Source organism: Lepus europaeus, chromosome 1 (assembly GCF_033115175.1).
Source record: "Lepus europaeus isolate LE1 chromosome 1, mLepTim1.pri, whole genome shotgun sequence".
NCBI classification, from domain to species: domain Eukaryota; kingdom Metazoa; phylum Chordata; class Mammalia; order Lagomorpha; family Leporidae; genus Lepus; species Lepus europaeus.
Window position 1 is genome coordinate 104,738,671 of NC_084827.1, and position 25,519 is coordinate 104,764,189.

A 25,519-nucleotide genomic window follows, 5' to 3' on the forward strand; every position below is an offset into this window, starting at 1 on the left:
ACAATTTGTTTGCTTTTCAACACCTTATTATTTGCTTCCTCAGTCACTCATATTCAAGCAGATCCTCCTACCAAGTTAAGTTTTGCTACCCTCTCTCAATTGTTTTTTTAAATTTTTTAAATTTTTTTATTTTTTTGACAGGCAGAGTGAGAGAGAGAGACAGAGAGAAAGGTCTTCCTTTTTGCCATTGGTTCACCCTCCAATGGCCGCTGCGGCCAGCGCATCTCGCTGATCCGAAGCCAGAAGCCAGGTGCTTCTCCTGGTCTCCCATGCGGGTGCAGGGCCCAAACACTTGGGCCATCCTCCACTGCCTTTCCGGGCCATAGCAGAGAGCTGGCCTGGAAGAGGGGTAACCGGGATAGAATCCGGCACCCCAACCGGGACTAGAACCCGGTGTGCCGGCGCCGTAAGGCAGAGGATTAGCCTGTTAAGCCACGGCGCCGGCCTCTCCATTGTTATTAAAGTCAATCACTTAACTTTTTTTGGCTAACATATTTCTAACTGTGTTAGAGGAACTAACACTTTCTCAAGAGTAGCTTGTACATTAGTAACCTTCCTTTCCTCTGCCTCTTCCTGATAAAAATCTTTCACAAGGCCCAACATGTTCCTTCTCTGTTTTGTAGTGGAGAAATAGTTATAGAGCTCTGTAAGGTTGATTTCCTCTTCCAGTAGTTAACACTTCCTTGCAGTATATTTTAATGAAACATGTTAACATGTGTTATTCTTCAGAGATTATTTTAAGCGGTGTCCTGATCTTTTTATTGTTTTTAAGCTGAAACTACATTGTCCTGTTCTTTTAAACCCAGAGCTACAAAATTTGAGTTCTAGAGAAAAGCAGACTTGCCCATTTCCATTATTTGGTAAAACAAAGTAATTGTGCGTTTCACTTTTCACCGGATGATAGACACAAAGCTGTTCCTCTCTTAGATATAATTAGGACATGTGTTTTAAGAGTTCGATCAAAGGTTGTTACCAGTAGTCACCACCTAATACACAAGATACCCTGTATATTATCAGCACATAAATAGCAAATAATTTTTCATTGTAAGTTTAGGTGCTGTAAAATATCATTTGAAAATGAAATTGACCTCAGACCACAGATGATCTTTTCTCACCCTATGGGAGACCAGGAGAAGCACCTGGCTCCTGGCTTCGGATCAGTGCAGTGCGCCGGCCGCGGCAACCATTGGAGGGTGAACCAACGGCAAAGGAAGACCTTTCTCTCTGTTTCTCCCACTGTCCACTCTGCCTGTCAAAAACAAACAACCCCTAGGCATTAAGTGGGTTTTAGTTAGGAAGCAACTCTTCTTCGTGTACAAGTATGATCATGGTTTCAAAGTGTTGATATCACATTAACACTACCCAAAAGTAATCGCAAGTTACTTGACACGTTTTGAAATTCACAGATGTATATTTAAACTTTAGCTCAAAAAAGTCGGAAAAAAAAAAAAAAAAGGTCGGAAACAGATTAAAAGATTTCATCCACGAACTGATTTTGGGTTTGTAAAGAGAAAAAGCACTTCAGGAGCGTATGGCTTGGACAACATTCCCAGACAGCTTGGAAGGTTACAGGGTGGAAAAGGCTGTTTGGGGATTAAGAGGAGAGGGCAAGAACTCGAGCAAACCAATAGGAGCAGAGCAAAGGTGGGCTGTGCTGGACGGCGGGATGTAGCCAATCACGGATTAGGAGGGTGGGGCTAGCCTCCGGGAAGGGGCGGGCTCCACCAAGTGTGAGTTCCGAAAGGCGGGACGTGGCCAATCGGAACCGGGCAGGACGGGGCTGAACGCCGGGAGGGGCGGGCCTGGAAGGAGTGCAGCGCGCGGCTGGTGCTGCTCTCAGGCTCACCTGCGCCTGCACCTGTATCTGCACCTGTACCTTTCTTTCAGGAGGGCGGACGCTGGCTGGAGGGCTGAAGGTTGCTCGGCTCGTCATGGCCTACCCAGGATACGGAGGAGGGGTGAGTCCTGGCCGCTTCGCCTCCGTCTCCGCCCTCGCGGGATGGGGTGCCCCTGCGGGCGGTGCCCACCTGCCAAGTCCGCCCTCGGCCCCTGCTTCCTTCTACCGCGTCTGGTACTCGGCGGCGCCGGGACTCTGCGCGGTGATGGAACTCGCGCTCCGGGCCGAGCCCGCGGACAAACATGGAGCCCTTGGTGCTCCGAGAGGCGTCCTTGTGGAATCGAGGGTGTGATTTGTTTTTAGCAATGTCTTCCCTGAAACGGAGGAGCTACGCACCCTTTTCTTCCAGTAGTCTTTTGTGGTCCCACCCCCACCTCAGCGTTTTGCAAGAGATCCTGTTTGTGAATGTTTCAGGGACTTCTTGTTTCTTAAGTTGCCTGTGAATACAGTTAAGATGCCCACTAAATGTCTCCTTTACACCTACACCAAGGGAAATCTGTTTTTCTAGAGAAAAACATCACCTTTGAGACTTAGAAGTTGGAATCGTATCCTGGAATCCAAACTTTCAGTATTTGATCTTCAAAGTGAGGTGTGGGTTGAAGATAATTTATTTTCTATTTTTTTCTGTTTCTTCTAAAAAGAATTGTGCTTTACTAATTTTAATATAGGAGTTGACATTGGCAGTGGGTGATGCCTCAAGTGCTTGGGTCCCTTCCACCCACTGGGAGACCTGGATTGAGTTCTAGACTTCAGGCTTTCGCTGGCCCAGTTCTAGATGTTGCAGGCATTTGGGAAGTGAATCAGTAGATGGGAACGCTTTCTCTCAGTCGCTCGCTCTCTCTCCCTCCATCTCCTCTTGCTCTCACTCTTCCACAATTTCTCCCGCAAATAAATCACACAGATTGTACTGTTCATGGAAGAAATAGAGTTAAAAGTGAAAAGAAAATTCAAGTTTGTAAATGTTATAAAAGAATCTTTTCATGTCTCTAAAATTCATAGTAGCAGGTATCAGATCATTATAGTGTGTAGATAAAAAAATACGTAAAGCTTTATTTGTGTATTTCAATAATCATAATGTGTTAGGCATTGCATCCTTTGCATCTAAACTTACAATGAAGACCTTGTATTTCAACATAAAATATGGGGGTATACTACCATGGATGGGGAAGCCAAAACATTTAAAGAACATTGGTGATGGTTAGGAACACTAAGAGAATTATATAATATTTTCCTTTGTACTCATGGCTTAGAATGAAAGTGTTACTCAGAAGTGCAAAAAATTGGCCGGCGCCATGGCTCACTTCGCTAATCCTCCGCCTGTGGCGCCGGCACCCCGGGTTCTAGAGTCAGTTGGGGCACCGGGTACTAGTCCCGGTTGCTCCTCTTCCAGTCCAGCTCTCTGCTGTGGCCCGGGAGGGCAGTGGAGGATGGCCCAAGTGCTTGGGCCTCTGCACTCGCATGGGAGACCAGGAGGAGGCACCCGGCTCCTGGCTTTGGATCGGTGCAGCGCCGGCCAAGTGGCCCTTAGGGGAGTGAACCAATGGAAGGAAGACCTTTCTCTCTGTTTCTCTCTCACTGTCTCTATAACTCTGTCTCTCTCTCACTGCCCCCCCCCCAAAAAAAAAGCAAAAAATTAGAAAAATAAATAAAAAAGAACACTGATGGTGTCCTGAAAGCTGAGGTCAACTTCTCACCTGTTTCAGTCTGCTATGACTTATAACAGCTTATATGTGCAGAATTCTCCAAGATTATTTGATTCTAACTGAAGTAATCCTCACAAAATGGACAAACAGTTTGAAAAGTTCTGAGAAGAAAACTAAGGACTGAAAATGACAATAAAGATTCAAAAGCTGGCATTGTGGCACATTGGGTGATGCCTTAGCCTGTGACTCCAGCATCCCACATCCCACTCGTTCCAGTTCTGGCTGCCCCACTTCCCATGCACCTCCCTGCTGACGTTCCTGGGAAAGCAGCAGAATATGGTCCAAATTCTTGGGTCCCTGCTACTTTCATACAAAATCCAGACGGACTTCTAGGCTCCTGGCTTCTGTCTGGCACAGCCCCAGCCATTGAGACCATTTGGGAAGGTAACCAGTGGATGGAAGATCTCTTTCCTTCTCTATCTTTCTCTCTCTGTGTGTCACTTTGTCTTTCAAGTAAATAAATAAATATTTTAAAAAAAACCATGCAAAACAACGTGAAAATGTCACAGTTGCCACTTTATCCCAACTTTTTCTTCAGTCATATGACTAAGTAATAATAATGATGATCTAATGATCAGTTTTAACTCTTTAAAAATTATCAGGAAGACAACTTGAAGCATGAAATTATATAAACTAATTTTAGGGATTACCTTATTGGCCACAAATCCTAATTTTTCTCCACATGGGCCCTTCCACATGGCTCTTCATGGAATGGTAGGTGTGTCCTAAAGAGAAATAGGAGATGCCCGTCTTCTTAAAATCTTCAGACTGGAATCAGCATGATGCTCTTTCTACTATATTCTACCTGAAATAGGCAGCTTTGCTTCCAGGAAGTGGAGAAATTGTCTCTGCTTACCACCGTCTTAAACTGACCCACCAAGCCCTAAAATTACTGGTTTCAGGAAAATTAATGCTGCAAATCAGTAAGAGAACAGAAAGTTATTCCAAAGGACATATTCTTCATAAATTGCCTGACTTTGGCTAAAACTCAAGTTTTGTTTTTCAAGGTACAGATAGAGATGCTATAGTAGAGGGCCTGTACTTAGTCTTGTACTTAGTCACCTGTGTATTAGAGGTTTCCAATTTTTGTATTTTGTTTGGCCTCTTTATTTGTAAAAAAAAAAAAAATTTCCAGTTTTTCATCTTTGTGTGAAGCTTTGGGTCTCCAATAAGCCTTAAATTTAAATTCCTGGATGTGTCTTAGGGCTTGATTGTCCTCCATGTCCTTGCCAGTCTTAGAGCTAAAGCCTAATTGTATGTTATTGCTGCATGATGTCAGAACAAATATTGCTTTTGGACTATTGCTACTCCTTTTACCTCTGTGTTTATATGTCCCCAAATATTGACCTGAAAATTTCTCCCTAGTAATACCCTTATGGTGATATAAAAATAATATTTTCTGAGACAAATTATGCTATTAAAATAGGAAGGTTTTTTGGGGCTGGCACTCTGGTATATCATGTAAAGCCACTGCCTGCAATGCCAGTATCCCATATGGAATCTGATTTGAGTCTCAGCTGCTCCACTTCCAATCCAGCTTCCTGCTAATGTGCCTGGAAAAGCAGTGGAAAATGGTCCAAATCCTTGGGCCCCTGCACCCACCTGGGAGACCAGGAAGAAGCACCTGGCTCCTGGCTTTGGATCGACCTAGATCCAGCTGTTTTGTCCATTTGGGGAATGAACCAACAGATGAAGATTTTCTCTCTCTCTCCTTCTCTCTCTAAATATCTATTTCTCCCTCTCTCTGTAATTCTGCTTTTCAAATGCATAAATAAATCTAAAAGAAAAAATGAAAGTTTTTTTTCTCAAATCAGTTTTCATGATTTATAGAATTTTATTAGTTACATTTTATCTGTAATCTCAATATGTTGATGTATAATATTCAAAACATTTGTTTATATAGATATATACATTCATATTTAAGAAATAGACCATTCAAGCCGGAGCCGCGGCTCACTAGGCTAATCCTCCACCTTGCGGCGCCGGCACACCGGGTTCTAGTCCCGGTCAGGGCACCGATCCTGTCCTGGTTGCCCCTCTTCCAGGCCAGCTCTCTGCTGTGGCCAGGGAGTGCAGTGGAGGATGGCCCAAGTGCTTGGGCCCTGCACCCCATGGGAGACCAGGATAAGCACCTGGCTCCTGCCATCGGATCAGCGCGGTGCGCCGGCCGCAGCATGCTACCGTGGCGGCCATTGGAGGGTGAACCAACGGCAAAAGGAAGACCTTTCTCTCTGTCTCTCTCTCACTGTCCACTCTGCCTGTCAAAAAAAAAAAAAAAAAAAGAAATAGACCATTCAATTTCCATTTGTGTTCTAGTCCCTTCTGTCTTGATTCCTGATGTTGACCTGTCTTTTATTGATTAGTCTTTTTTTCTGACAATTATGTTAGGGTTTTACTTCGAAGTATTTTGTTTTAATGTTTACTGTTTACTTTCTTGTACACAATGACTTCATAAGTGAGTTTTTACCACCCCCTTGAGCACATTTCCTAGCATTCCAATGTTTCCTTCATTCCTTTGCCTTTAACAGAACTCATGCTGGAGCTGTTCAAACTACTCGTTCATTCCGTAATAGGCATTTTTAAATTTTTCAATCTCTGTTACTTGTACATTCTGGCAATCTCTGCTCATTCTTCAAGGATGCAGGTCAAAACGATTTTTGTTTAAAATGGAATAATAAACAATTTTGACACCTCTTCCTCCTCTGTACTCTTAGAAATTCAAAGTAAAATTTCTTGCCAAGGTATTAAAAGTATATAATCTCTCCTTGTCTTTCTGTCTGTCCTTCATTAAATAAACATAATTTAAAAATGGATACTATATCCCAAAGTGAAAAGGAAAAGAAAAAAAAGAAACTATAGCCACAAGAGGAAATAAGTATTGTGTAACTTCTGGGGTCACGCTATCTATTTATGAACATATGGTCTACTTGTTACTGTCTGGTTGACCTGAGCGCATGGAAACTTGTTGAAGTTTCAGAAAAGGGTGTAACACCATACTCTCATATCTCACTGAGTTGTGAAAATCAAATACCATGATTCATGAATTGTACTTAGAATAGTATTGTGATATAAAAAAAAAAACACTTTCAATAAATATTAGGTAAATTATTATCGTTAGTATTGGTATTCTTAATAGTTTTGAAAAGACTTGTTAAATTATCACTATATTTATCCTCTCATTTTCATTTTGCTTTAAAAATATGTTCTGGTGGATACAGTATTTTGATTCTATGCAAGTTCCCATAATTAGGTCATAGATTCACTTTAGTTAATATGTATTCTGAGAATGTCTTGAAGTAAATTTGTTAGTTTTATATTTTCTACTTTTTATTTCAGTGATGTTGATAATAAATACACTATAAAATTATTTGTTTTATTAGATGAAGTTTTTAGACACTAGGATATTTCTTTTTGACACCTCTTTTAGTGCTATATAACATATGTTAATGAAGTATGTCTTAATGTGGGACATCTAACATTTTATAGTAAAGCTTTATGGAAGTTAAGTTTGGAAGATTTCTGTAACTTTCTATTTTAACTTTTCATTGGACTTACAGTGAATATTTTCATTTAATCCATCTTTATTGGATAGTAGGTAATATTTGTAATATTAACCTTCTCCTTTTTCACTCTTACAGTTTGGAAATTTTAGTGGTCAGATGCCAGGGATGCAGCCAATGCCAGGGGCAGTTCCAAACGTGTTCCTTGGTGGGTACCCCGGACCTCTGCCTTATTCAGACAGTTACTCTTCAGCTGGGGACCCCATGTGGAGTTACTTCACAGCTGTTGCTGGACAGGTGAGGGGCTAAATTTATTGCACACATACTAGTTTTTAAAAATGATTGCTACTTAAAAGATATCTCAACTATTTTACTTGTTGAATGCATGAAATTTATATTTTAAATTTAGGCTAATTTCCTCTCTGGGACCAGAGGGGAGTCATAGTTATTTTGTTTTAAAAACTATAGTATGATGCCTGTCACATTGTCCATTTGACAAAAAAGAGGAGATTTTTTTTTCTCATAGTAGGAAAATCTGCTTTTTCTTGCCTAGTATACTTCCCTGCTGAAATTCTTCTGCAAAGACTTTCTCTCACTAGTAATTAAATTTGTTGCCCCAAATTACATATTATGATGTTTTCTTCTCGTTTATTTTCTCTTAGCTCTTTGCTTTCTTTCACTCTGTTTGACATTTAGAGGCATCATACTCTTGAGTGATTGATAATTCCAAGCTAAATATAAAAGCCTTAAATACCCTTTTATAACAGGAGGAGGTATGTATTAAAAATCTGAGCAAAGCTGACAGCTGTTAAGAAAAACTAGTGCATATTCAAGGAACAATATTTTTAACTTCACATCAATCCCATTAAAAATCAGTTAAAACAATTACGTCACACAGTATGATACAAAAATCACTTTAAAATGTTAGATTTATTCAAGTTGAGAAATTACATTTTCCCAAGTGAAATTACATGATCTATAGTAATTTTGATGTTATATAGCTTGTAAATTTTACAGATTATCAAAATAATCATGTTGGGATTTTTTTATTTTTCATTTAAAATGAAGGGAAATATGTTACTAGCATGGCATGGTGTTAGACTGATAACAAGTCTCTAATAAGTTTAAACAAAAATTTAAAAGACTGACTTTATTATGACCAATAGAGACAATGAGACTGGCCTTTCAGTCTCATTGTATGTAACTACTTAGTATCTAACTAATTGTTAGTTACAGTTACGATTACTGTGGTCAGCTGAAGTTTTTTTCTTTTACTCTGCATAATTATAATTTTATAATTTAATTGTTGTTGAAGATCAAGTGAAATTAAATAAGTAGAGTATATATTATACCTGTTTGTATTATCTACTAATTTTATTTTGGCTTGAAAGAACTGTGAAGTGAGTAGTCAAGCCTGGAAATAATATTGTAAAATATCAGTTTCTTCTAAGTTAATAAATAGTGAGATATTATTTGAACTAAATTCCTAAATTTCTCCCCCTTTTAGCACTTGCTAAAATAATGCAAAAGTTTATCTGGTAGATTCTGTCATTGAGAATAACTATTGAATCACAGTAAAATATAAACAAATCATAGTAAAATAACACAATTATAGCTATGGATTATTAAGCCACAGGGACGTGCTTTGAAAAATGTGTCACTATGTGATTTCACCATTGTGTGAATATCATAAAACGTACTTGCCCAAACCCAGCTGGTATAGGTCAATCACTTGATGTGACCTCTTTGTGCAGTCAAGGCACTGGTGAACACCAAAGGTATAAAGCTGCTGCCAGTGTTTTATACTAAACTCTCTTTTTAAGTAGGAATGCACTCTAATGATTGAAAGTATAGTATAATAAATACATAAAATAGTACATCATCACTTATTGTCATTATCAAGTATTATGTACAATATGTAACTAGATGTGCTACACACTTATATGACTGGCAGCACTTAGTTTAAACCAGAATCAGCACAAACATCTGAGTAATACGTAGCACTTCAATGTTAACAATGTTTATGACATCAACAGGTGATAGGAATTTTTCAGCCCCATTACAATTTAATGGAACCACCATGGTCCCTTGTTGACCAAAATGTCATTATACCGTGCATGACTGTGTAATAATGGTGATAGTGTTGTTCTAATGTAGAAATAAACATGTATTATAAAAGAACAGAGAGTCCAGAAACTTACCCCTTAATTCAGTATTCCAAGGTAATATTCATTTCAGTGAAAGTAGCATTTCATAGCAATGGAGAAAGATTGGATTTTGATCTTGAAATAATAAATATATTTTTTAAAAAGTTAGGTTCTTATCCATTACCATATCTCAGCATCAATTCCATATACATTAAATAAAGAAAAAGAAGGTACATTGGTGTTTCTCTCCTGTGGTTGAAGTAAATAAACTTATCTTCTATTGTTTCTTTAGTATGTATTGCAGTACCCATTATGTTTGTGTTATTGTGCATAAAACTTCTTATGGGATTGATGAACTAAGATAGTTATATATCAATGAAGCATTTAGGAGCACTGTCTTCTAAAGATGTATATTTTGTCTTAATATATTTCATTTACATTTTTAACAGTTTATTGTGGGAGAGGTGAAATGTTTTCTATGTCTATGGAATACAAGGGGTTGGTGCATGGAGACTGTGGGCCAGAGTTGATTTGGAAAAAGAGATCTACATGCATGCAAATGGCCTCAAGGAATTGGGAGAGAATATCAAGGATTAAATGTGTAAATTGTGGATGGTTTTTGGAGGGGCTTGATGGTGTTACACATTAGGAAAAGGTAAAGAAAAAGTCATAGAGTTTCAAATATTGGACCAATGGATAGATATAAAAAATGATCTTAGTTATGGTCCATGATCTATATATTTCCCTTTGTGATAGTCAAGACATTGACATAGGTAGAACTTCATAGAACTTTGATCCCATTTTGAATTCATTCATTTACTTGAGTTTTTACTCGGTACTGGTGATTTTTTTAGGAATAAAGGATATATACATAATTACTATATTCTGAAGATACTCTGTTTTGGAGACTCCAATTCCATCTACAACTTCCCTCCTTCTTTTCTGCTGTGGTAGAAGTTGGAAAACCATATTGCTCACCACCCCAGATATCTCAGTAGTTATAGTGGTAGCCCTGTACAAAAGGGCTTACTGTAGAGATACAGGTGGTATTTCTTTGGGATGTGTTCCTTTTCCAAATGAGAAAAACCTTGCTGAGACCAAGCCTGGTTTCTTTTTCTTTCTTTCTTTTTTTTTCTTTTTTTGACAGGCAGAGTGGATAGTGAGAGAGAGAGACAGAGAGAAAGGTCTTCCTTTTGCCCTTGGTTCACCCTCCAATGGCTGCCGCGGTAGTGCGCTGCGGCCGGCGCACCACGCTGTTCCGATGGCAGGAGCCAGGTGCTTCTCCTGGTCTCCCATGGGGTGCAGGGCCCAAGCACTTGGGCCATCCTCCACTGCACTCCCTAGCCACAGCAGAGAGCTGGCCTGGAAGAGGGGCAACCAGGACAGGATCGGTGCCCCGACCGGGACTAGAACCCGGTGTGCCGGCGCTGCAAGGCGGAGGATTAGCCTAGTGAGCCACGGTGCCGGCCTAAGCCTGGTTTCTTTGTTCCTTCATTATTCCTACCTGGAAAGGGGACTCAAGCCATCTTATTTTTGAGGCAATGAGCTTACTATAAATGGAAGTATATATATTAGAAATAAGTCTAATATATCTATTTGACTATATAATAAATATATTTTATACAATTAAAGACTAAAAATGAACTGAATACACATCTGGAGACTTTTTAAAATTCTGTGCTATTTCAGCATTGTAATGGTGAGCCGGGAATTTGATGTATTTATACTCTTTGATACATTTTTAAAATTTTCCTTTTTTGTGCTTTTACATAGGCAAACTCCATGGTGACAATGCCCTTGTCATATTCTTACTTACTGTCCAGTAGATATTAGGAGTATTTTACATATTAAATAAATATTTTGAATGAATACCTTCATTTTCAAATTTTAGTATAAATATTTCCATTCTTTTGTATGTTGACTTCCACCTAGCTTTCAGAGATTAGGTGAGATATCAGCCTTAGGCATTTGGAACCCAATTACTGAACTCACATCTACATTTTTTTGAGGCACTTCGTCATTAATGATGTTGTATGATAAATTTGCAATTAAAAATTTCTGCAGTGTTCATATTTACAGGCTGAAGTATTTTGAGCAGTATCAAATCAATTATTAATTGATTTGGTGAAATTCTGGTCTCTGACTGCAAACACACAGATGCACACCTTAAAAAAATTGTCACTTTATTGTGTATAGTGTTTCCATATTTCTACTTTCCCAAACAGCAACTCCATATGGTAGACATGATGCACATACCATTCTTTTATAGACAGATAAGTGGATATTTAGTTTCAAATACTAAAGAAATGGGAATTAGACTTGGATATCAGCTCAAAGTCTTTCTGCTGTCCTTAATCAATGACAGATGATCCTTTTATTAATTATCTGACTAAAGTTCTTATTGTGTAACTAAAACGTGCAGATTTATGCCACTTATGCTACCTAAGTTAGTTATGTAGTTTATCATGCTCAGCAGCCCCAGTTGTAAATAAAGAAACCCAAATGGATTTCTCCATACAGTTTAAGATGACATTGTATGTTTTTCAGTTTGTCAGCTAACACGTTTTCACAAAATGCATGAAGTCGTGGACTAGGAGAATGCTTTCTGACAGTGATGAAGCAAAGCCATTCGGTTTGTTTTCCTAAACTGTGTAAAGTCTATAAAGAAAACATACATAACAGTTTCATTCATTATATTTGATTTTAGTGTTTTCAATGTAATCCACACATCAAAGAGAAATTCGAACATTTTCAACCTTGTGGAGCAATAAATGAATATTACCATAAATTGACATAAATTGCTACAGTTTAGCTAAGAACTAATGCTAATTGTCTTCACCCTGCAAATTAACCAAACTTTAACTTGCTAATATGATAGGGCTTGGGCATACAAAGATAAATGAGACTCAGTCAGTGTCTCAGAAGACCTAAGGAAATAATAATGAAATAAGGAAAGAAGTGCTAGAAGGTAGATTCACCAGGAACATCTTCTGGCTTTTGTATTTATTTTTTTGGCCTAGCACAGCAGGGTCCAAAATAAATATAATATGAGCCATAAATGCAAAACACAATGTGACCTTAAAGTCTTCAGTAGAATATTTTACAAAGTCAAATGAAATTGGTGAAATTGAGCAATTTATTTAACTAAATACAAAATGATAATGTTGCAACACCTCACCAACATTAACATTTTTAATAAATTTTAAATATTTTAGTAAATTTATAAAATTTGATTGATAGTTTGCATTTACAGAACATCATAATTTGGAATAGCTACATTTCAGGTGCACAGTGGGGCATGACTAATGGCTACTGTATGGGATGAGTGAGACCTAGCACAGTCTTCCTCAGATACCTGCATAGATTATTCTTTCATGTTTTTAAGTCTTTCTCAAATTTACCTTATCAGTGACCTTATCAGTGAAGTTTTCCTTACCCATCTATGGAAAGCAGTTTTTGCCTCTTGCCCTCCTCCCCAGTACCCCTGCACACTCCTATTACCTTTATATGACTCATTTTTTCCCCCTTGGCATTATGACCATAGCATGTAATGTCTGCTTTATTGCTTCTTTTCTACCACTAAAACAGCTTTTTAAAGGCAAAGAACTCGTTTTCAGTGCTACAGAATACCTAGTATCCAGTGCACATTGTAGTTTGCTTAGTTAATACTTATTAAATGAATGAGTGTTGTGTTCTTTGTAGGGGAAAGTTACATTTTCACTTACCTTGATATACTTTCACTTGCTTGATATACTTGTTTTAAATATTCATGTATAAATCAATTTTACTTTGTGTGAATTTGTTCTATTTTTAAAATTTTTTTAGCTGCCTCTTTGAACATACTATTTTTCCTGTGTATTGTGGAATTTTGGTTTATAAAAATTACTTCAAGTGGTTTTTGTGTGTCTTCTCTATCTGTTCTCTTCAATGTCATTCCTCCCTCTCTCCATATCACCCTTTTCTACCAAGTGATTTTGTGATTTGATCCAGAGTTAGATTTCCTGTTTTGGGTTTTTGCCCAGTGGTGACTTTGCAGATCTCATCAGAAAGTGATGTGCAACTTATTTTAGCATTTTAGTCCAGCTTTCTAAGCCTTCAGCTATGCAGAGGAGAAATCCTCAGAGGGCAGTCTGCAGTGTGTTGAATTGTGTTCATTTATTGTTTTGTCTCCTTTCATGAATAGGGAACTCTATTCCAGTTGCTTCCTAATGTCATGTGAAGTCCTCTAAAGCAAATTCTTCCCACCACTGCCTATTTCCTCTCCTTCTTATTTCTTTGTGCTCCTGCATAATGTACCCAAATACAGGTTAGGGTTGAAATTTCATATATGTATTTAGCCCTATATATATAATATATATATATATATATATTTGACAGATATATATATATATATTTGACAGATAGATATATCTGTCTATATGTCATATCTATATCTATATCTATATATATATATAGATATATATATTTGACAGATAGACAGTGAGAAAGAGACAGAGAGAAGGTCTTTCTTCTGTTGGTTCACCCGCAAGTGGCCGCTACGGCCAGCGCTACGCCGATCCGAAGCCAGGAGCCAGGTGCTTCCTCCTGGTCTCTCATGCGGGGTGCAGGCGCCCAAGCACTTGGGCCATTCTCCACTGCCTTTCCGGGCCACAGCAGAGAGCTGGACTGGAATAGGAGTATCCGGGACTAGAACCCGGCACCCATATGGGATGCCGGTGCCGCAGGCAGAGGATTAGCCAAGTGAGCCTTGGCGCCAACTCTAGCCCAATATATTTTTAAAAGTAGAAACTGTTCCAGAAGCAATAGAAGCAACACAGGGCTTAGACATATTTAGAGAAGTAAATGTATCTATTCTCTCACAATTCGTTTGCTTCTTCGTTGCTACAGAAGACTCCCTAACCCAATCCACTTGTTATGACCTTTAAGTGTTGTATTACTGAATGACTCAAATTCAGGGTAAGGAAAATGAGATACTTGCCTTGGATGCAAACTTAAGTGAGTTTTAAGCCACTCAGAAATCCCATTTTAGGGGCAGGCATTTCAGCAGTGGGTTAAGCTGCTCTTTGGAACATGCATATCCCATAATAGAGTGCCTATTGGAGTCGCAGCTACTCTGTTTCCTATCCAGTTTCCTGCTAATGCAACCTAGGCAGCAGAACTTGATGGCTCAAGTGCCTGAATCTCTACTACTCACGTGGGAGGCCTGGATGGAATTATGGGCTCCTAGCTTTGGCCTGGCCTAGCCTAGCCTAGGATGTTGTAGGCATTTGGAGAGTAAACCAGCAAGTAAAAGATTAAGATCTATCTCTCTTTCTCTTTTCTCTTTTCTCTTCCATTTGTCCTCCCCCTCCCTCTTGTCCCACCTTCTCCCTCTCTTGCTGTCACTCTGCCTTTCAAATACATAAAAACAAACATTTTCAATGTTAGTTTTAAAAATTAAAATTACTACAAAGATCATTGATAAAAATATGTCAACATTTTAAATAAAGACAGGATCTGACCCTGTGCTGGGAGCATTCACCTCATCAACCTCATCTTGATATCAACCCTGCATGTTTGTAAAGTCTGTATGCATTTTGTGATGATTTTATACTTGCAAGACATTTAAAATATGGACTATTTCATATGTTTTTGTCTGCTTGTTTTTAGAAGGTAAACTCAAGTATTTAGTAGAACAACTTAACTTGTGGGACATGATTTTATATTTCAGTGACTTTTGCTGAAGATAATGGAGTGAACAATAAAAGTATTTTCCTTTCTACTTTAAGCTTCAATATAAAGCTTTCTTTTAGAATTAGTCTCCCCTCAAATGGGCATTAATAAAAATGCTTTTGAGACTTTTCTGGAAATATTTTAAATATTTTAATAACTTCTACATAGAGGTACAATATGAAATATTTTTGAAGTTACAATATATAGCTGAGTGTTTATGCTGTTTTTTGGAAGTAGTGAAAAATTTTCATTATATTATATTCTATACTGTGCCTTAGCTGCCAATAATTTTCTCTGAAATTTTGTAGTTGATAATAATGGTTTCAAGAATGTAGCTTTCTTGATTGACCTGTAATAGTAAGCATTGCAATACATTTTTATACAACTGCACATTAAATGTATGTTTGCTTTTTAACAGGATGGTGAAGTGGATGCTGAAGAACTTCAGAGATGTTTGACAGAGTCTGGAATTAGTGGAAGTTATTCTCGTGAGATCTTTTTTCCTTCTCGTTGAAATTGGAATAGGAAACTCACTTTTAAACTTTTTGTCCTCATCCTTAAAATATTTTTTTTTTAAAAATTATTACAGTTATACACACACCTAGTTAAATAGTTTTGCTAAGCTTGTTATAAATGCTGCCCATTATACATTCCTATCTTCCCAATATTAGCTATTCTCATGGGATACCTCTTTCAACTTTTATTTTCTGATTCTGTTGAAATTTGCTTCCATTATTTTTCCTTTAGAGATGTTCGATTTAATGGTTGTCAATTGATGTCATGCTATGGAAGAAGATTAGCTCTCTTTCAACCTTAGCTCACCCTTTTTCCTGTGCTTCACACAGGCAGGCTTCCCATCCTTCCAGTGTCCTTATATGGCAATTTGGGTTAGATAAGCAATCGGTTGTCATATTTCAACTGTGTGACTGCTGTTCATAGTTGTGTCATGATAACCTGTGATAACTTTTCCTTTTTATGCTACTTTCATTTTTCCAAAAATGAATACCTGCCAGGTATTCCACTTTTCTCCTAATCAGGAATATTTCCAACATGTTCTGTTTTTACACATGGCTGTCATACTAGCTTTCTTCACCATCATCCTGGAGCTGCCTTTTCTCTCTCTCTTGAGCTGCTTCTTCTCTTACTCTGTCCCGTGTACTCCCTTGATTTTATTCAATCTCTTATCTCAATTAAACATGTCATTAAGTACCTCCTTAATAAGAGCATTTTGGAATGCATCTTTGAGTCCTTATGCATCTGAAAATACTTTCATTGTCCCTTCAGAATTGTTTGTCCAGGTTAGAATTCTGGGTAACAGATTATTTTCACAGGGAATTTTAAAGGTGTTGCTCCATTATTTCTACCTTCTATTGTTGCTTTATCTTTGTTTCCTGCATGCATGTGATTTGTTTTCACTCTCTAGGAATTTGTGAGATCTCCTCTTTGTCCCTGCTGTTCTGACATTTCACAGTATTGTACCTAGTTGTGTTGTGCTGAGGTACTTAGTGAATATTCTAGATTTGGAAACGAGCCCTGAGACATATTTTTCAGCAATGTTTTTCTCCTTTGGGAATGTCCATTATTTGGACTGGTCTCCTACTTTTCTGTTCTTTATTCTTCCATCTGTTTTGTTCTCTACTTTTTGGGGAATTTCTTCAACTTTATTTACTAAACCTTCCAATTGAGATATTTCTGTTATCATATTTTTAAAATCTAAGAGCTTCTCTTTTTTCATGAATGTGATTTTTTTCATTTATCTGAGACTATTAGTATGTTTTTAAGTTGTTTTCATTGTATATAGCATTTTTTCCTCTACATTATTATTTTTTATCCTTTTTTCCCTGTCTTTCATGTTTGGATGCTTTTTTCAAATGTGTGATGATACCCAAATCCTCATATTTAGCTAAAATGCTGATTAAAAAATCCGAGATCATTTCTGGGTATTGATAGTGCACTTTAGTGTTTGGCTGGAGAGTATTGTTGTGCCAGTATCTTTAGGGATTTCCTTGTGGTTGTTTCTCCAACTGATCCTCTACTTGGGAAGGAGGAGAGGTAGACACAACAAGGTTCTCATGTGAGTTGCAAATTGTCATTTAATTGCCTTGCTTTTAGTAGTTAACATATCTTAACTGTATCTGTAGTCCAGAGAGCTCGCTACAGAATAGAACCCCAGACTTTTGCTCAGGTAGGGGTACATGTGGGTAACCATCTACCGGGTTTGAGGTAAGGGAGGGTTATGGGATTTTAAATATTTCTTATATAGATATTCACGTACTGTAATTGAATGAATGTAATTGTGATAAGGATTATAAATGTTAAGTTTTATCAGGTAAGTCCTCAGTTGAAGTACTATAATATGAAGGTGTCAATATTTCTGTTCACCCCTGACTTTAAAATAGTTTGTTTTTATTTCTTTTTCCTTTTTTCAACCTAACCCCCCGACCCCCCAAAAAAGACAACAGTTGCTTCAGGTTAGATGTTCATCTTTTCTTACATGATCGATTGCAGTAAGTTACTGAAATGATTTGCCTACCTCTAGTATTATCTCACTTCGTCCTATAATTTATTCATTGTAAACTAAAGTTTCAAAAATAAAAATAAATATTAAAGTTTCTTCAAAAGGTCTTCAAAAGTTTTCTTAGCAGGCCCTCATTGCCTTTCTGATGTAAACAAATGCTACTCCCTCACTCATAACTAACTCCTTCAAATTTTGTGGTCTTGGAGTACAAGTCAGATTTCTACCTAAACCCTGCTTGCTATTTGTGATGTGAAGCCCGAAGCCTTCCTTCTCTCCAGATTCCTTGCAAAGCCAAGTGATTTAAGTAGCTGTCACATCTCTATCACATTAATTTTTTTTTAATTTTATAATAGCATTTCTAATTATCTTAGTCCTTGCTGTAGACTTTAAAGTTTGAAAGCAATCTTGATTTTTTTTTATTATAGTCGTTTGAATAAAAGTTCATTAGATGTGAAGATGATGTATTTTGGCAATTTTCTCATATTCTGCTTTGAAAGTAGAAATCATTGTAATTTTACATAGATAAAAACTGAGCAGACCCCAATTGAAATATTGAATGTATTTTACAGCCTTCAGTTTGGAAACATGCAGAATTATGATTGCCATGTTGGATGTATCCTTGAATAAAATAAGAGGTACTAGACTATTGACTTACAGCTTTTGAATATTAAGTCAACTGAATGTTGTAAATGACCATAGTAAGCTGTAGAGTTTATAAATATTTTCTAAGATCTTGTCTGAATTCCAAACTTTCATTTTTACACAGTTTATTCATATGGTGAATTTAGCCAACTCTGCAGAAGCATACTTTATTTTTAGTCCATGATTAGGACTTTGAAATCAGATAAAATTTCATAGCTGTTGAAAGTTTATTTTTGTTAATAAAACAATCAGAGAGATTATACAGGAAAAATGGGATTTAATGAATTCAAGGAGCTTTGGGCAGCTCTTACTGCGTGGAAGGAAAACTTCATGACTATTGATCGAGACCGAAGTGGCACAGTAGAGCATCACGAGTTGAGTCAATCCATTGCTATTATGGGTAAGAATGTTAAAATTCTTTAGAATCTTCACAGAGTTTCTCTATTCTTTGATCAGATGATTCTGAATTGCTTCCACTTGCCAAGTAATAAAGGGATTTTTTTAAAGATTTATTTTATTTATTTGAAAGAGTTACAGAGAGAGGTAGAGACAGAGAGAGAGGTCTTCCGTCCGCTGGTTCACTCCCCAGATGGCTGCAATGGCCGCAGCTGTGCCAATCTGAAGCCAGGAGCCAGGAGATTCTTCTGCAACCCACATGGTTGCAGGAGCCCAAGGACTTGGGCCATCTTTTACTGCCTTCCCAGGCCATAGCAGAGAGCTGGATCGGAAGAGGAGCAGCCAGGACTAGAACCGGCGCTCATATGGGATGCCAGCGCTTCAGGCCAGGGCTTTAACGGGCTGCGCCACAGTGCTGGCCCTGGGATATCATTTTTCACCAGCACTTCCCTGGTTCAATTTCAAGGTTGTAGAGACTTTCTGACTGCAGACCATACCCAAACCATTTTAATTGCAATCATCTTTCAAAAGCCAATATGCTATACATGCATGTATTCCTAAATTGCTTTGAGTAAATTTAAATTTCCTTCAATAATTGTTAGTACTTACCAATTGTAATTTTTGCTAATGTTGTAAGATCTCTAATTTGGGAACAAAGGCTTATTTCAATCAATCAAAAGTCTGTATTATAGTATAGCTTTGCAGCCAACTTTTTATTATTTTTCTTATGTAGTACAGAATACGTAATGGGTATCAAGATACCTCAAAGTGGGAACTTTGTATTTTAGACTATTGTGAAAGAATGCAACTTTATCTTCATCATGACTCTTTAAGCTTATGTTTTTGGTCTGCTGTCTTACAAAAAGTGATAATATACAACGGTGATTATTTGCTTACTGATAATGAGATTTTAAGTAGTTTATTAGTTTTACTTTTGTGAGTTTTCACTTTTTTAAAAAAGATTTATTTATTTATTTATTTATTTTAAAGGGTTACAGACAGGGAGGGACAATCTAAAAGAGAGATCTTTCATTTGCTGGTTCACTCCCCATATGGCTACAATGGCTAAGGCTGAGCCAGGCTGAAGCAAGGGACCAGGAGCTTCATCTAGTCTTCCATGTGGTTGGCAGGGGACCAAACACTTGGACCATCTTCTGCTGCTTTTCCTAGGCCATTAGCAGGGAGCTGGAACATAAGTGGAGAAGGCAGGACACAAACAAGCATCCATGTGGAATGCTAACATCACAGATGGTGGCTTTACCTTCTATATCACACCACCAGCCCTTGCATAGATACTCTGAGACTAGATGGAGGGGCTGGTGTTTTGGCCCAGTGGGTTTAGTTCCACTTGCATATTGCAGTTCCTGTTCAGGTCCCAGCTGCTCCATTTCTAATCCAGCTCCCTATTACTGCACTTGTGAAGGCAGCAGAGACTGACCCACGTACTTGCACCCCTGCTACCCACATGAGACATCCAAGTTCCTGACTTATGCCTTGGCCTGGCCTAGTCCTGGCTGGTGTGGCCATTGGGGATAGAAGAGCTCTCTCTCTCTCTCTCTCTCTCTCTCTCTCTGTTTCTTCCTTTCTGTCTGTTGCTCTGTCTCTCAAAAGAAATAGATTTTTTAAAAAGTAGATGGAAGCACTTGGACCCTTATGCTTGCTTTCTCTCTGTTCTCTGCCTGTCAAGTATATAAATAAAAAGAGCTATAAAAATTTAATAATTGAAATACTGATACATCAAAAACCTATGAAATACCCTAGACATTGTTTCAATGTTGAATTTGTTTTAAATAGGTAAGAAAATAATTCTCTTCATTTCCTTAGCTTTGACTTTTATTCACAGCTTTATGTATCACTCAGCAGTGTTAATAATAAATCCTTGATCTGATTCAATTTTAATATTGAAGACCCTTCAAAATGTCACAGAAAATGTGTATTATGAGATTATGCTTCAATTTTAAAGTTTTTTTGCACTAAAGTAAACTCAGCTTTTACTTCAATTTCTCTATGAATTTTTGAGTACTCTCATATTAATGTATTTTATTTCTAGCATATATTTCATTTGAATGAATCTTGAAAATTAATTCATTTTCTAACTTTATTAATAAATGCAGTGTTGCAGTCTTCTTATGGTATTTGGCTATAAAAGTTTTAATACATCAATCTCTTTGTTTAGGTTATAGGTTGAGTCCTCAGACATTAAATACTATAGTTAGACGCTACAGCAAGAATGGCAGAATTTTCTTTGATGATTATGTTGCTTGTTGTGTGAAGCTTCGTGCCTTGACAGGTATTCACCACTTAAATATGGTCACAGTATTATATGGCTATTTTAAAATAATTTTTCCAGAAAATTTGTAATAATGTGCTTCTCCCCCTTTTGGCTATTTAATTTAATCAGAATTTTAAGGCTTTAAAAATTCAGGCATATGAAGAGTAAAAATTATTACAGCTCAGTTTTGGAAAGTTTCCTTTATGACTCAGTTGCCTGGGATATTAAATCACTTAAAATTAAATTGGACAGAAATTTGTTAGTTTTTTTTTTAACTTGGGGACATCAAATATCTGAAATTAAGATTTAAAATGGTATTAAATGTAATTTCTTTGCTTAAAGATTTCTTTAGGAGAAGAGACCACTTGCAACAAGGGTTTGTGAATTTCGTGTATGATGATGTGAGTATCCTGCTTAAGACTTGCTATTTCTACTGTGGCCTAGATGTGTTCTTAGTTATCAAAAATTAAAATGAAGTAATCCAAGATACCAATACTGGAAATAATGTATTTTATATGTGTATGCTTTTTCTGTATTTTTCAGTTGAATGCAAATAGAAGATTCAATATTGATACAAATAACAATTTGACTTAATATTAAATCTAAATGTGCCTTTAAGTTTTATGATAGGCCATTATAAGTTCATTTTCTAAATAACTTTTAAGAGCAAGAAATATCATTGTTTTTATAAAAAGTAGTTTACTTATGGTGATCTTTTTTTCTAAGAGAGATAAGACATTTTAATATGTGACAATGTTCATTTCTCATTTATGTTATTTATTTATTGATAGGTGATATAGATTCAATAGTATATTACTATTACATAGTGGTTTAAATTATAACTTGGAAACACTCTGAGTTTTATTTGTTATGAAAAAAACTTTTATGGGGTATACTTAACCAAAACTAAATAAAAGTCATTTACTTGTTGCCAGATGATAATTTTACTATGTCTCAGTTTTTGCAGGGCACTATGGCAATCTGAATATCTAAAATTTGAAAGTCAAAGAAATGCTGTGACTTCTTTTGCTTTGAAGAAATGAACTGGACTACTTTAAATGAAACTTTTGGGGCTTTTGGGGTTCCTATTGTTAAATGTCTTTCTTTACTATGTATTTTTACTTTAGCATATGGTTCAAAGTAATAAAGAATTTGGGGGGGGGCAGTGCCTTGGCTCACTTGGTTAATCCTCCTCCTGCGGTGCTGGCATCCCTTATGGGCACTGGTTCTAGTCCCAGCTGCTCCTCTTCCAGTCCAGCTCTCTGCAGTGGTCCTGGAAGGCAGTGGAGGATGGCCCAAGTGCTTGGGCCCTGCCCCTGCATGGGAGACCAGGAGGAAGCACCTGGCTCCTGGCTTCGGATCCGTGCAGTGCTGGCCATAGCGGCCATTTGGGGGATGAACCAATGGAAGAAAGACCTTTCTCTCTGTCTCTCTCTCTTACTGTCTATAAGTCTACCTGTCAAAAAAATAAAAAAACTGGCTGGCACCACGGCTCAATAGGCTAATCCTTCGCCTGTGGCGCAGGCACACTGGGTTCTAGTCCCGGTCAGGGCGCCGGATTCTGTCCCGGTTGCTCCTATTCCAGTCCAGCTCTCTGCTGTGGCCCGGGAGTGCAGTGGAGGATGGCCCAAGTGCATGGGCCCTGCACCCACATGGGAGACCAGGAGAAGCACCTGGCTCTTGGCTTCTGATCAGCGCAGTGTGCCGGCCGCAGCGCGCCTGCCGTATAGGCCATTGAGGGGTAAACCAACGGAAAAGGAAGACCTTTTTCTCTGTCTCTCTCTCTCACTGTCCACTCTGCCTGTAAAAAATAAATAAATAAAAATAAAAAAATAAAAATAATATTTTTTTAATTTGGGATATTATTACTTTTGGAAATGTAACACTGATAAACTGCATAGTGTTATAAAATATTGGTATTTGCTAATAAAATATTTCTTAGCCTTAATTTTAACCAAAAAACCTAGAAAATATACTTATAAGATATATTATAAATACTGCCAAATAATGAAAGCTTAGATAAGACTAATTTATACTTATATGAAGGTAACAGATTATACTTTTAAATTTTCTTTGTAGTCCTTGGTGTTTGGGGGTCAGCTAGAAAGTAATGCCTGGATTTTATGCCATCTAAATAACAGGCTTTGTTCCCTGGTGACTTAATAAGACAACAGAACCTTATGTGTATTTGCCTTGAAGAAGAAAATTATGGTTTCTGAAAGTTTATCCTACTGTATAGCGAAGTGCAACAACAAAGGCATTGTTTTTCTTTTTTCTTTTTTGCAATATATATTTTAATATGTTTTATTTCTGTGAAAACAAACTGAAACATTGCTTTTTTCTTTGCAGTCTATTTCATTAGTGAAGACATAGATAACAAAATGGCATCTTTCTCTAGATTGTTTTTCTTTTTGGAAATGACTTATTTTAATGAAATGTCAATATTTGTTATCTTAAACCAGATTGCTGTTTCAATGTAATGTTAACTGTTTTATAAAGTTAAAAAATAAAATAATTGACCTTTACTTAAGTGACCAGTTTGACTTATTTAGCAATATTAGCTAATGGCTTTGTCACTAGTATACAAAGAAGTATTTTGAGCGCATCTGTGTAATGTGGGTTACTGATGATGGTGGGCACTGCTACCACATTTCTGAGGGGTATCACCATAGAAATTACAAAGTTCAATTACCAGGCCCTTAGCATTTAAGAGCCCTGATACTAGCTGTGGTAATGAACTTCATTTCTTTCCTTAACACAAACACTCAGAATTTTCCAAACTTTTTGACAAAAAACTTACGTTCCACCCTCCCCGAGTTAAGCTTGTCAGGCATTTCTTAAATACTTTCATTGAATAGACATTCTTCTAAAAACATTAGGTATAGACAGTATTACACCAGAATTTTAAAACAAAATGCAATTCATTTTTTTGATACTTCAAAAATAATTGATGTAATTGAACATCCATTATTAAAGATTAAATAGTTTTATGAGTAACACTTCAATGTGACTATAGTGTGGTGGTTTGTACTGCTCACCCCATGTTCCAGATCTCTTAGGATGATGTAAATTAATGAATAATGTACACTCATAATGTATAAGTGCTTTTATTTATACAGTAAACATGTTTCCATGTCATTTTGAGAATTTTTTAATAAACATTCAAATAGCTTGCTGTAAAGTTTTGTATCAAACAAAATCTGTTACATATGATGAGATGCTTCAGTTTAAATAACAGTGCAGTAATTCACCTATATCTAAAAGACTGCCAAATGATTAAATGTCAGGTATTGCACTTCTATTTTGAGTGGTAATTTGCACATTTTAAATTACATCAAGGGGAAATCAATACTACAAGAATCATTATTTGGTCCACTTTAAATTAAATTTGAAAAACTGTGCTCATTTGATCTATTTAAGCATGCATCCAGGAAAAAAAATAACAGAAAATGTGGTCAGGTTAGATGTTTATTCCCAGAAAAGGCATGTATCCTAGGAGAAAGTAGAACTTACTAATGTAAAGTCTATGCAGTTGAAAAATAACAAAAATCAATTATAATTATTTCTTTAAAATATACAAATTAGGTTTAGTTGTAATCTTATGGCATTATTAAGCTACATAAATAAAATAAATACTATTTATCATAAATGTGCTTTTCTTTGTCCTTTCATGTTTGACAAACTCACAAATGTTCTGTTGTCTCCTATATCTTTATAACAATTTTCTGGAATATTAATAGGAATAAATTGTTGAAATCTGTTAAATTGAATCTGTTGGAGGAAATCCAAGCATATGTCTTTCCTTAAAATTTAAAGTGCAACCACAGGTGTTTTATTATTTTGATATTTGTATTAAAGTATCCAAATTTTTGGATTTAATTCAGTTACATAGTGAATTAATCACTTTCCAATAAATGTACAATGAGTTTATGCATAATATGAGATGATTTAAATTAAAAATATTTGGAAATGCTGTTTATGGCAATGAGTGAAGACAAAATTTTAAATGAATGTTGTCCACATAACTCATCTTCTTTAGTAAATTCATAATGTTACAGAAGTCCATATATTAAATGAAATCTTATGTGTAATTGAAATATTGAGCACAAAACTAGTTTCCAACAAATCAGTGGAAAACTTATGAAATGTTTCTCTTTGACTATCAGCTTATTGTTTGAATGCTGCGAAATATGTGCTTTTAATTGTTTCCTGCTTTCTTTTTCTACTTGCTTTTAAAAATACATTTTTCTTTTGTACACAGAAAAGAACCTTATATAATTAACATTCCTTTTATCCAAGTAGCTTGGTAATAGGCAGCTTTGTGTATTATTTTGCAAGCATTCAAAACTCAGGTGTGCTTCTATACATCTGAATATGTAGTAAGTAGACATTAGCAACACTTCTACGTCACTGTCACTATGAAGTGTTATACAGCTAGAGGATGAATAGGGTTTTCGCTTATGTACTAGTTATATTTTCAGATGTGCTGCTTCTGAAACATAAGAGATGGTGAGAATTTGGAGAGCTTACAGGGCGTAGGAAGAATTGGCCTAGATAATTATTTAATAGCCACATTTAGAGATACATATGCCGGTAATGTTAGTTTCCAATTCTGATACATTATGGGGGGGATTCCAGCCTTTCCTTTAAGCATAAAAATATAAATATGTACAGAAACGTGCATATAGTTGTTTTCAGTTTGTATTATTTAATCACACTTTATTTTGCTATA

At 36.7% G+C, this 25,519-nt stretch overlaps 1 protein-coding gene across 2 annotated transcripts; it reads left to right on the plus strand.

Annotated features, from left to right (window-relative positions):
* The first annotated feature begins 1,803 nt into the window (after positions 1 to 1,803).
* On the plus strand, positions 1,804 to 23,203 carry GCA (grancalcin). Of its 2 annotated transcripts, XM_062187455.1 has the most exons (8): positions 1,804 to 1,958; positions 7,239 to 7,397; positions 15,378 to 15,447; positions 18,047 to 18,090; positions 18,372 to 18,519; positions 20,692 to 20,805; positions 21,130 to 21,188; positions 21,746 to 23,203. In XM_062187455.1, exons 1-8 carry the CDS (start codon positions 1,932 to 1,934, stop codon positions 21,770 to 21,772), a joined length of 648 nt encoding a protein of 215 aa, XP_062043439.1. In that variant the 5' UTR covers positions 1,804 to 1,931; the 3' UTR covers positions 21,773 to 23,203. The 2 variants fall into 2 exon arrangements, with proteins under 2 accessions (XP_062043439.1, XP_062043447.1); XM_062187463.1 differs by lacking the exon at positions 18,372 to 18,519 and having other exon boundaries at positions 18,047 to 18,112.
* The last annotated feature ends 2,316 nt before the right edge of the window (positions 23,204 to 25,519 follow it).

Excerpts from the sequence above, each read along its gene's own strand:
- GCA (XM_062187455.1), top strand. The coding sequence starts at position 1,932 with ATGGCCTACCCAGGATACGGAGGAGGG. Across the intron at positions 7,398-15,377 it reads TCACAGCTGTTGCTGGACAG|GATGGTGAAGTGGATGCTGA; the intron begins GTGAGGGGCTAA and ends GCTTTTTAACAG. Across the intron at positions 21,189-21,745 it reads TGAATTTCGTGTATGATGAT|TTTTTGCAGGGCACTATGGC; the intron begins GTGAGTATCCTG and ends ACTATGTCTCAG.